This window comes from Drosophila navojoa, chromosome X (assembly GCF_054131105.1).
Source record: "Drosophila navojoa isolate 15081-1374.11 chromosome X, UAZ_NAV_1.0, whole genome shotgun sequence".
Lineage (NCBI taxonomy): Eukaryota > Metazoa > Arthropoda > Insecta > Diptera > Drosophilidae > Drosophila > Drosophila navojoa.
Genome location: NC_142895.1, coordinates 16409396 through 16421536, shown reverse-complemented (window position 1 = coordinate 16421536; position 12141 = coordinate 16409396). Strand labels below are relative to the sequence as shown.

Here is a 12141-nt window from a genome sequence, read left to right as displayed (position 1 = left end):
TTGCCGGGTAGACCCGGCATGTTATCGAAGGGCTTGTATCCAAGGACTGCATAATAATACATATTTACACACATGCACTAATACGCATATAAATATATGCAATACATTTTTTTCTATCAATTTGTATCTTCACACAAATTGCCCCATGTACATTTCTATCCATGTATGTGTGTTCATTGCAATTGCCGTGTTCTCTGCACTGCACATATGTATGTACATAAGTATGTATGTATGTAGCGCGCATGCGCCAAATATGCGAGACAAGCAGAAAGACAGGCAGATAGGCAGAGGCAGGCAAACACAGGCAGCCACAGCCACAGCCAGAGCCAGCAGCCCAAGTAACTAGCGAGCTTATAAGAGAGCAGAAAATCGTAATATATTCAACGTGCTTCATGCTGAACGCAAGCAGTAATTTATTTAAATTTAACATAAAATGCTCGAGCCCTGTGCCAAACAAATGTCCTTTTGATGTGTGAACGTGTATGTAATACAGATTGTGATTAGTTATTTATCTTTTTTTTTATTTTTTTGTATCAACTGATTGTGACAATATTATTTTGATAAAAAAAACTCAACTGCAATTTGCAGTGACAACTGAATACGGAAAATAGTGTGTACATATGTATGTACGGGCATATGTACATATGTATGTATGTACACTTGTACATTTGCTCAACGTGCGTGTTTTCCATTTTTTTTCACCTATTTTTTTTTATGCATATGTATTTACATACATATAAGGATATACAAATTGTACAAGGGATGTTGTTTAAAAATGAATAGTGATGAGTGCCCCAGCAGCAGCAGCGGCAGCAAGCAAATAATCAAATACACAGTATGCAATACAGATATGTAGATGTACATACAATTAGACACACATCTACATACATACATATTTGCCCTCACATGTATGCCCGTACGTATGTGTGTGTGCGATTGTAGCGTGACAGCCGCAGCATCAGCTGCCAGAGCATCAGTGAGCTCATAACGGTGCGCGAAAACGTCGAAAACTTACTTTTTGTCTCAACAATTTGTTCGTGAGTGAAAAAGGTTGTTAGATATGTGCATAACCGAGAATCGAGTGAAAAAATGTTGATAGATATGTGCATAAACGAGCATTGATTACATATATGTATGAATACACACACACATACACACACAGAATAAAAGCTAGTTATGTATAAGTAACATCAAAGTATGCTATAAAAATTATCGAGCATAATATCTGACACACAAGGATCGTTATGTGTGTACGCACGTACATACACATCTCAATTAAATATACATATAACATTTGATAGTACAATAGAGGTTCTTCTTCCATAATCAAGGATAATGTTTAATAACAATTTGGTTGCTGAAGAAAAATTTAATATTTAAATGCCATCAGTGCATGAAAGCGTAATATAAACATTAATGATACAAGCACATGTACATATGTACATATGTATATACATTATTATACCTACACACATACATACATATATAGTTGGCGGCAAATTCGGCAAAAAAATGTTGCTGGCACAAATTTGTTGAATAATAAAACTGAAACGAAAACATGTAAATATGTTTGCTCAAATATTTTGCCGTAATGCTGCCTAAACATAAATATATATACATATACATATTCACATACAGCGCTGTCTGTCTGCATGTACGGTTTGTCTAAAAATACTATCGTACATAAATTCAAATAAATAAATCTTGCTTTCATGTATAATTGCAATTGGATTTGCTGTGCGCGCCTAGTGAATAAGAATTAAATGCCAGAGTTGTAGTTTTAGTTTTCTTGTTCATATATGTATGTATGTACATACATATATACAAAAAAATGTATAAAAATACATAGTTCACATTCAATATAGAATATGGCTGTCAGCTAACTGTAAATCAAAATTCAAACGAACGTGCGTCAAGGTCATCTCATAAATTTATCGGTGTCCGTACGCAGTTTTAAATAATCGAAATGGAAATCGAATGCGTGCATACATACATACATGCAGACGTATATACTATCATATAAATACTTACTGAGCTACTTTTTTATAGCATACTTTAATGAGCTCTCCTTGGCGAGCTACTGTGCGAGCGAGTGAGCGAGCGAGCTAGCGGCCGCACGTGTGTAACCTACATACATACATACATACATGCGTGTGTGTGCCCGTGGATGTGAGCTTGCGTATGTAAATTTTTTTACGCACATCAGTTGCGATAATTACACCAGACTATATTTGACATGGCTGAACCACTTGAGTTGTGCAATTTGGCTTGAACGAATACCTATAAATATGTATGCTTATTAAAAGCATTCCATTGCCGTATATTAATCATACGCCACGTATAATTAGAGTAATTGCCACAATGAAAGAAAAGCAAGCATTATGTACCTACATATATTGCTGCATTACGCGCAACGGAATATAAATTATTAAAAGCACGCTGGCAATCAATCGTCATTTGAGCCAAACGACAGGATAAGACGACAGTAATCGGTTTGTAATGCCATTCCGCCAGCTCGAGGTGATTGAACTTGCCGGCGTTGCCACTTTAACCACACGCACATACCACACACTCACACACATAGATATGTACAAAGAAATGCCCATATATATGTATATACATTTTATACATACATATTAAATATATTCGTATATTTATATGTATGTACATACATATATGTATGTATGTACATGTGTATTAAAGCCCGCATTTGCGCTCTCTCGCTCATCAGTATTTTGCCTTTACGCTTTGCTTTCGCTTTTTCTGCGCTTGCCTGCTTCCATTGTTTTAAGTAATATGCACATAACTCAAAACAAAAGAATTAATAAAGGGCAGTAAGAATTTGTTTCACATCGCCTGTTGAGTAAATTCAATCGATATTGGATCTAATTAGGTAACGATTCTATGAGCTGTGAATAATATTTAATACATGCATATGTACATATTCACAATAAATCACTACGAATTGGTTATTAAAAGAAAATAAATATACAATAATTATGTACATACATACATATATACATACATGTGTTCATATCAGTTGGCAACTTATTAACAGTTATACACGATCTAATGCACTCGTATCAAAGAGAAGAGCGCCGCAAAGCAGAGAAAGAAAGAGAACGAGTGAAACAAGAGAGTGCCAGCCATCGCTTGAGCACTTCAAATGCGAATAGTGTTGCCATTATTGTTTATTGTTTCGCTTATTAGTGACGTGATCAGCGGCAATTTCAAAAGTAAACAAAAAATCGAAATAGAGTAAATGAATGAAAAATAGACATAAATTAAATTAAAAAGACATAAATTGGGTCTCCAATTTTCCACGAAAACAGTTCAATTGCATTTTAATGCTCTACATTTTTGTTGTTTTTGTTTATTTATTCGTTTTCTGTTCATTTTCGAGTCTCGAGTGAACACTGGCAACACTACTCACGACAGGCTCGCTTGCACGCTCGTTTAGCTGCTCGCTCACCCACTCAAGAAACAGTTGCTATGCTGAGAGCGGGCGCGGATGTGACGCTTAACGGTTTTCGAGCATGATTAGCGTAGTATTGCTGCAATGGTCAGGGACGGCACGCGTTGAGCCAATCAGTTATTCTCTCGTTTCGCTAACAATTCAAAAATAGGAAATATTCTTTAATATCCAACTGATCCACATTGTATGTATATATGTATATGTACACATGTGCATATGTATATATATTTGCGCACAATAAATTCCCAAACAAAAAGAGAATTTGCTGAAATAGCACAAAAAGAATCGCACTCATATGAGTATGTACATACATACATGAGTGTGTGTATATGTGTGTATGTGTGCATATAGACGTCAAAACAGACGGCAAATACTAGGAATCAGACAATAGCCGCAACACTCGCGACAAAACAATTTTGGGGCGACCAAAATTTCAACATTCAAATTCATGTATCTTTCATTTATTTTTATTTTTGTTTTAGTCTCACGAAATCCGGTACAAATGCAATTAAGTGTATATTCGTGTGTCTACCAAACCATATATATTTTAAATTTTAATATAATTTTTAATATGTATCTTAAATCGAAATTGAAATCGAAATTGAAATGTATTTTGCTTATTTTTTCAGTCTTTTTGCCGCATGCTGTTTGCATGAAAGTTTAAATATGAATTGAAATCAATTTCATTTCCTATGTGCACATGCGTGCCCCAAAATAACACACACACCTACACACAAAACGCACACACATGCAAGTGAACATGCGTCAATCACAGTGAAAAAAGTTCAAAGTTTTGTGACGTTAAAATCCGAAATTGAAATTATAAAAGTAAATGCCAAAGTCAGAATAATATTTAAAAAAAAAAAAAAAAAAATAATAATAATAATTGTGTGAATTTATATACATACATACATAGTTTTTATCTTGACCGAAATCAATGCGAATATAACAGGACATTCAAATAATATAATAAATTTTTAAAAGCTTCTAAAAAAATATATATAAATATATACAAAATGAATAATATATTTACAACTCAAATATTACAGCACTGTCCATTAAAGTAAAGTGATATATACATATACATACATATATATATCCACATAAATATATATGTATATGTATATATGTATATGTCTGTATGTACATATGTATATATATAGAGTTTAACGACTTTCGAATACATAAACAAAACTAAAGCAACAACAAATACAACAACAACAGCTACAAAATGCCAGTGAAAAAGCAAGGTAAGACGTTTCCCAAATTTATTTCAATATACATACATACCCACATATTTTTATACGAATTTCGACTACTTTTTGTATACATTGTGTGGTGCAAAAGAGGAGTATATTGGTTTAGTGCAATGTTTAGAAATGTAAAAATTAGGAAATTTGATAAACGCCTAATAAAAAAGAAGTTAAAATTGATATATGGCAAATTAATTATATATCGTTTGAGTTTTAGTTTTTATATAGTTTAGCGACGTCCCGGTTTCAGTTTCGACCTTCTGTTCTGCTCTACGAATATTTCTACAGTTGAATGATTTAAATTATATCTACATGGGTCTGGGGTAATATGCACTAAAATAGATCTATCTTGATTTAAATTTTCTACATTTCCTCTCTAGATCAAAGGAGTATTTAGCAGTCGGCTATGCCAGAATTTTGTTTGTTTTCCTTTGTTTATTTATGCAATCGAATTAAAAATTTATTGACTAAATGGCGCAAAATAAATACAAATAGACTTTCTGAGTTGTTTTTCCTGCACTAATAAACAATTTTAATTATTAAAAAAATAATAAAACAACAACAACAACAACTAAATTGGAATTCTGTAGAGCTTTCATCAGCTTTTAATGGGCATTCATCAAGCTGTGCAAATAGATCAAAATTGTGCCAAACTCTTGAAGATAATTAAAATTTTGTTATATTATTGGGCTCTTTATGGAAATGCGTTTGTTTTGTTAAACAAATATTGAATGTTTTTGTTTGATTTTTACGTATCTTGGGGAAATGAGCAGTAAACCAAGTTGAGGATTTCCAAAAATATCTTTGGGATGAATCAAAAAATCCTTTGACATGACTTTAGAATATTTAACTGCAGAGTATTTTGACGGTATATGGGGGAAAGTTGTTGATCTACTATCTAGAGACATTTCTCTTATTATTATAGAAAAGAGCAATAGTCTATTATGCCCACATTTGCATAGACTACAGGGTATATGAGACAAATTAGAAACAAGCTAATGTTGCCAAACTTTTTCAAATGAGCATTAGACGAAGGTCAGCATAAGTATGTGACGTGCATTGTCAAGACGCCAAAATAGTTACAGATGTAATATATATATATATATGTATATATTTAGCTTTAGATAGCTAGTATGCAGGTGTGTGTGTCCGACTTTATGGCAATGTCATCCATGTTTGCTGTGCGCTGACCCCAAAAGATTTGTAAATGCCTGGCGAGGCGCAAAGCCTGAAACTGTGACGAAAACTGATGCAAAATGAAAAAGGTGGAAAGCATAAATAGTTGGCCTAAAGCGGGCAGATGCGGGCAGGTGCGGTCAGGTGTTGCCAGGTGAGCGGTTAACCAGGCGGACCAGCGGACCAGCGGGCCAGCGGGCGGGGCCAGATACTAATTTTGCTTTCTGTTATATTTTGTCGTTCATTTTTTTTGTTTGTTTGTTTTTAAGTCAATCTTTATTGATTTATTGAGCTAGTGTCGCACTCGCAGAGAAATCGTGTAAATGGTAGATGGTTTATTTGAATGGGTATTATTAGGCAGTACGACAACGTCTCCGCACAGAGCAAGTGCTGGCGGGACACTTGAGCTGCCTTGCTTGTACTGCGGGGATATGGACTCGGATACGGATTCGGATAGGGAAAAGAGCAGCGATCCCAATGAGGAGCTCCTGAGCAGCGATGATAAGACATTTCACGATGATGACGATGGTGATGATGATGATGAGGAGGATTCTTCCGATCTGATCGATCCAATTAGGCGAATCGATGCGGAACAAGTGCAATCAACAGCAGAGCAACTGCTGGTGGTGCTCATGCAAGCGGAAGCCATAGAAATGCAACAGCAGCACGAACAACAACAACAACAGCAGCAGCAGCAACAACAACAGCAGCAGCAACAGCAGCAAATCGATGTCGAGGTGGATGTGGCTGACATGTCAGTGGCAATTGCTTTGGAGCCACCAACAGCCACCGCAGAGCCACCTGGCCAGCGTGTGCCCGCCGAGCCACTGATTGCCAAGTACAGCGAGAGTGTGCGCGAGTCTGTGGAATGTTTCTACTCTGCCCAGGATCTGCTGGAGTATGGCCATATGCTGTCCACGGCGGAGCAGCGCACGCCGGATGTTGAGTCTGGCTACTTCGATAAGTCCGAGAGTGACGATGTCTCTCGCGAAGATGTCGAGGCCCAGACGGGCTGCTTGCGTCGACCCAGAGGCGCCCATGCGCTGCCAATCCTCTCCAGCCAAGAGCTGGCATCCACAACGAGCAGCTCGGAGAGTTTGCGCATTGAGCTAAATCGCTTCTGCAGCTCCATGGAAGCATTCGAGCTGCAGCATCAGCAGCAGCAACAGCAGCAACTGCAGCTGCAGGTGGAGGAGCGGCAGCAGCAGCAGGAGGAGCAGGAGCAGAATCAGTTGCTCTTAAGGGAAGCGAACGCAGCTGTAGGGGATTTGGCTACGGACGAACGCTTCCTTGACACACAAAGTGAGCCATATGTTATGCAGGTGTTTAGCCTAGGTAAATTGAATGATTGGCCGAACCAGCTACAGTACGACAAAGCTCTAGCATATAGACTATATAGGAGGGGAGGAAATATTTCACTTATTTTCCACCAAAACATATTGAGAAGAGGGCAATATACACGAAATGTATATAGAAATGTGTGTTACCTAAGAAACATCTATAGAAATGGGAAATATTTAGGGAATACTTATACATAGGAGAAATTTTGGTTAGGATCTTATATAAAAATCGCACCTTTCAATGCAATCCTAATCCGCCTTATCTTACTATTATTATGTACAAAATCTAGTTACAAGTTTTCTCATATATGTATATATTATGCTTAGAAAATTATGTCTAACAATTGTCATACTGAAATTTCCTTTAAACTTTGCAGAAGCTCATCGTGCCCTTGAATTGCTCGAGGATTATCATGCGCGTCTCTCGGAGCCACAGGACCGTGCGCTGCGTATTGCCATCGAACGTGTGATTCGCATCTTTAAGTCTCGCCTATTTCAAGCGCTACTAGGTGAGTATTATACAAGAGCTATATAGGACGAGTTATAGAACTCTGTTGAATACATCTTATGCACTCGAAGTAAGGTTACTCTAAGCAAAGCTCTCATTGCATATCTTCAGTGTATGCCAGGGGATTATGTTTTTATCTATCGAAACTGCCATCACATGGAGAGGTCTGTCGTATGCGAGCTGCTTCTAGAATATATTTAAATGTTTGCTCAAGATATGCTTGAGCTGATAAGTCTTGGTTTCGGATTAGGTTTCATCCAAAATTTCCAAATGCTGTGCATACAGTTCGCTCGTATTCTCCCTCTCCTTCTGCTTCTTCTTCTTCTTCTTCTTGTTATTCTGGCTTTTGAGCTGACTCAAGCGAAATGAAGCAGCTCAAGCAGCTCGTTAAATCGGATCCATAACTTGATACACACTCGAGTCGAGCGTTGCATAAACAAACGACTCGTCGACAACGCCAACTCGACTCTTAGCTAATAGCTCGATATGCATGTATACAAAACAATGTATCTTGGTGGGGCTGGCGGGCTGGAGCCATAGTTATATGCATTCCGTTTCCTTCTGGCCACACACATCGCCGTCCCGACCATGGGCACAGCTGTGGATATTGACGTGTGCAGGAAATTAAATGGACGCATTCACATTTTTACATTTAGGCCACTTGACTTTGGGGCTTATTGATGAGCTGGGCGTGAATACGCCCCCACGCACACACAGACAGATAGAACCACGAACCGACCCACTGAGGCTTGACCTAAAAACATGTTATGCGCTCATCAACGGACGATATTATTTCCCACTTCCACCAGGGCGATATACAAAATTCAAATTGAGTTCCAGCAAATTGCATTTAAGAGTCGTGCTGCAAATACCCTGTAAAGCTGATTATAAAGAACTCAAGTTTCTTATAAAGAACTCAAATTTAGTGTACAACTTTTCCAAAACTGCTCTATATATTCTTATATGCATATATTTCTGTACGATTACGATTTTTACGATACCCTGTAAAGTAGGCTAATATAAAACAAGTTTACATCGAAAGATTTAATAGGAAACATAGCACTTCTATTACGAAATTAAATGTAGGATACGTATTTTTTTATTATATAAAATAATATAATATTATTAATTATTTCCCTCTTACAGATATACAAGAATTCTATGAATTAACATTATTGGATGACTCAAAGAGCATACAACAAAAGACCGCCGAAACCTTGCAAATTGCGACCAAATGGGAGAAAGATGGACAAGCGACAAAGATAGCCGATGTAAGTAGAGAAAGAGCTAGCTATAGAGTATATAAAATACATAGTATATATTATATATATACCTATTCTGTTCTTAGATCTATAGACTGATCGTTTTAACTAGACTCTGTGTCGTAGTTGTTGAGCTGAAAAGTTGTATTATAGTGAGATTATAGTACTCTCCAGCTCAAACTTAATATTAGTTTATAGATTTATGTATTTTTGTTTTCTGTATGTATAAATATATATATATCTATATGTGTTGTGTCGTACTTAGCTATAGGAATCCTATCTATATAGTAATACATATATGCGTGCCCTAGAGCCTTTCGATATCATTTGAGGTATATTTTTTGAATCATTTAATCATATAATCATTTTTCGCTCTATATAATTTAATTCCTTATACACATAGAAACACCCGTTCGTCATAAGTTTTCCTGTTTTCAAACTATGTTTAGCCAATCTGAACATTTCGAACTCTATGCTCATGTAACTCTCTATCTGTCTTGATATTTCCCTTTAACTCTATCTATCTCTCTGTCTCTCTCTCACTCTGTCTCTATCTTATGTCTTTAATCTTCTATCTACTTAACCCACTTTATGCAGTTTATAAAAACTACCAATCTAAATCGCAATTGCGTCTATGAACTTAACAACGATGCCACAAATCCCAATCCAAGTTCAAATCTTAATCAAACGGTGAACGCGGCCGCGCATGCCGAGGCCTTGAGCAGAACATTTAAAAATGAATTGGAAGAGATTTTGGTAAGCGCATTAACTCATTAACATTATCATAAATAACATTATCCATACAACTACAACTATTCATATCTATAGCTATCATACATATTATCTATGTCTATCGATAAACATAATACATACATACATATATACAGAGGGTAGGAAATTTGTCTTAAGACATAACTAGAGCTGAATTATTTATATGGCAATTATATAGATTTAAGTTTATGTCTGATAAACAGTAAGAAAATTTTAAATTAAAAAAAAAAAAATGAGAAATACATAGCAACATTTCGAGGAAGCGGAATAGCTTAAGGAATAATGCTCAGCTCATTTTGACCGAGCTGTATTTGTGTGCCTAAGGCTAAGGCAAAGGCTAAGCAATATTCATCAAGCTCTTCGACTACTCAGAATTATTTGTATGACACCTAGGAGTGCCCTAACGGCAGTGCACGACTAGGATAATGCCCTGAATATATACTGAAAGAGACATTCCTATCATTAATTAATCATATATATACAACTATAACATCTATGTATGAGGCGGAAGGTATCCAGGTTCTTAAATATATTAATATAAGTATATGTATTTATTTACATATTATTGTGATCAGACTTGAAAATGCAAAGTATTATGCTTAAAATTGAGACTTCAACTTATTTATTAGTCTGAGTGTTTTGCAAAAAATATATATACATACATATATGTATATGTGTATTGTACATATACATTTTTTATGATCAGACTGTGAAATAGGCATAAATATACTTAAGGATTTTTTCCAATATGGATTATCTGTTACAGTTGCTTTATATATGTATATATTTAGTATATGTCATAAAGAAACTAACTCTATGACATCGTTAAATGTAATGAGACAGCAGATAAACTTTTATCTTTATGCTAGAAGATAAACAAAACAAATTGTTGTTTTGCTTTGCTTGGTTTAGTTTGTGTTTGAATGATGACTTTACTTAAATTAGTTCCGAATTGATTGATGGTTAGCGAGTCGAGAGATCGGTATAGCTGCTAATGGCGTTACTACATCATGAATATTAACAGCTAAACATGGTATATATAAATATGATATACATACATATATATAACTGTATATACAACAGTTTAGCTAACTGAAAGTTTTGTTTGCGTGCGTAAAGGAGCGTAAATTTGAAATCGGTATGCCGTTCGCATGCAAAAGCAAAAGCAAAAGAAAAAGCAAAGGCAACGGCAACGGCAACGGCAAAGGCAGCGGCAAAGGAAGTTGGAGCAAAGTTTTTGCTCCGGAAGTGCCCAACTAGGCAAGTGTCAAAACATTTGAGGCGGGTCACTTTTACAGGTTTTTACTGTAATACAAGCCCTGATTGCTTTTATCGCCAGCTCTCACTGTCGCCCTCGCTCGCTCTCCCTCTCTTTCTCTCTTCCTCTCGTTTTGCTGCACGCTCGCTGCCTCTGCTTAAGCTGCTTTTGTGTGGGTCTGTGTGTAGCCAAGCAACCGTTAGGCACACGCGCACATTTGCACACCCGCACATTCGTACATCCACTCATTCACAGCCACACACACGCACACACACATACGTACATACAAACAGTTTTAAATTTGATAAGGACTTAACTGTTAGCGTCGTCTGTTTTGTATTTGCAACATGATTTGTGTTGACCCAGTCAGGGGCAGAATAACGGGAACATGTTGTACAAGTGGGTGGCTGGGCGGGTGTAGCGTAGACCGTCACGCTTTAGCTCGTGGCCCGGATTCGGGTTCGGGTTTGGGTTCGGGTTCGGTTTCGGGTTTGGGTTCGAGTCCGCAGTCATTCGTCCGTTTGTCGTTATGTCCTGCGCCGACGCGCTGCTTTTGTTATTGCACAGGCGATATCCAGGCGAAGGTACGTACGTATTATGCTGTTGACATGCGTAGTACGTTAACGTAAAACGTAAAAGTCTACGTAAGTTGAACGTGTGTACATATGCTAAATTGTAAACGATGTCCATGCAAATGTGGCGACAGCTTTTGCTGATTTTTTCTTATGACCTGATTGCACGCCGATAGCTGATATGTTTGAGGGCGTGTCTGTGTGTGTGCGCGCTCTTAAGGATGTGCTCATGCAACAAATGCAATATCATCAATTGTTCAACAGCCGTGCTTAACGTATTAACTAGTACAAGGCGGCACATTGCTCAAACACCCAATACAGACCTTTCTGCAAGCCCCCACCCTTCGCCCACTAACGACGTCTTTAGCTGTTGTTGTTGTTGTTGTTTTTGCTATTGCTGCTGCCGCTGCTGCTGCTGCTGTTGCTGTTGCTGCTGGCATTGGCGATTCGTGCGTCGCGCGTGGCAGTAACAGCAGCGCTGTCGACGTGTCGAGTCGCACAACTTTCGCGTATCCGTCAACTGTCC

At 37.2% G+C, this 12141-nt stretch overlaps 1 protein-coding gene and 2 long non-coding RNA genes across 20 annotated transcripts in view; 2 read left to right on the top strand and 1 right to left on the bottom strand.

Annotated features, from left to right (window-relative positions):
- LOC149090650 (uncharacterized) overlaps positions 1-12141 on the bottom strand; it is a 169760-nt gene that overhangs the window by 87738 nt on the left and 69881 nt on the right. The gene's annotated exons all lie outside the window — the stretch shown is intronic.
- On the top strand, positions 18-4538 carry LOC115564657 (uncharacterized). 3 transcript variants are annotated; one of them, XR_016197440.1, is made up of 3 exons: positions 18-480; positions 742-1132; positions 2349-2814. It is a non-coding gene; the product is annotated as an uncharacterized LOC115564657 (long non-coding RNA). The 3 variants fall into 3 exon arrangements; XR_016197439.1 differs by having other exon boundaries at positions 2207-2814; XR_003980670.2 differs by lacking the exons at positions 742-1132; positions 2349-2814 and adding exons at positions 4105-4303; positions 4525-4538 and having other exon boundaries at positions 22-480.
- dlg1 (MAGUK family member discs large 1) overlaps positions 4541-12141 on the top strand; it is a 38184-nt gene continuing 30583 nt past the window's right edge. For 12 of the 16 annotated variants that reach the window (XM_089264540.1, XM_089264537.1, XM_089264535.1 and 9 more), the window contains exons 1-4: positions 6304-7239; positions 7622-7753; positions 8899-9023; positions 9612-9770. In XM_089264540.1, coding sequence (XP_089120666.1) covers positions 6336-7239; positions 7622-7753; positions 8899-9023; positions 9612-9770 — 1320 coding nt within the window. In that variant the 5' untranslated portion in view covers positions 6304-6335. Of the gene's footprint in view, positions 4726-6303; positions 7240-7621; positions 7754-8898; positions 9024-9611; positions 9771-12141 lie in introns of those variants that run through there. The other 4 variants (XM_089264543.1, XM_089264544.1, XM_089264546.1 and 1 more) reach the window with 4 other exon arrangements.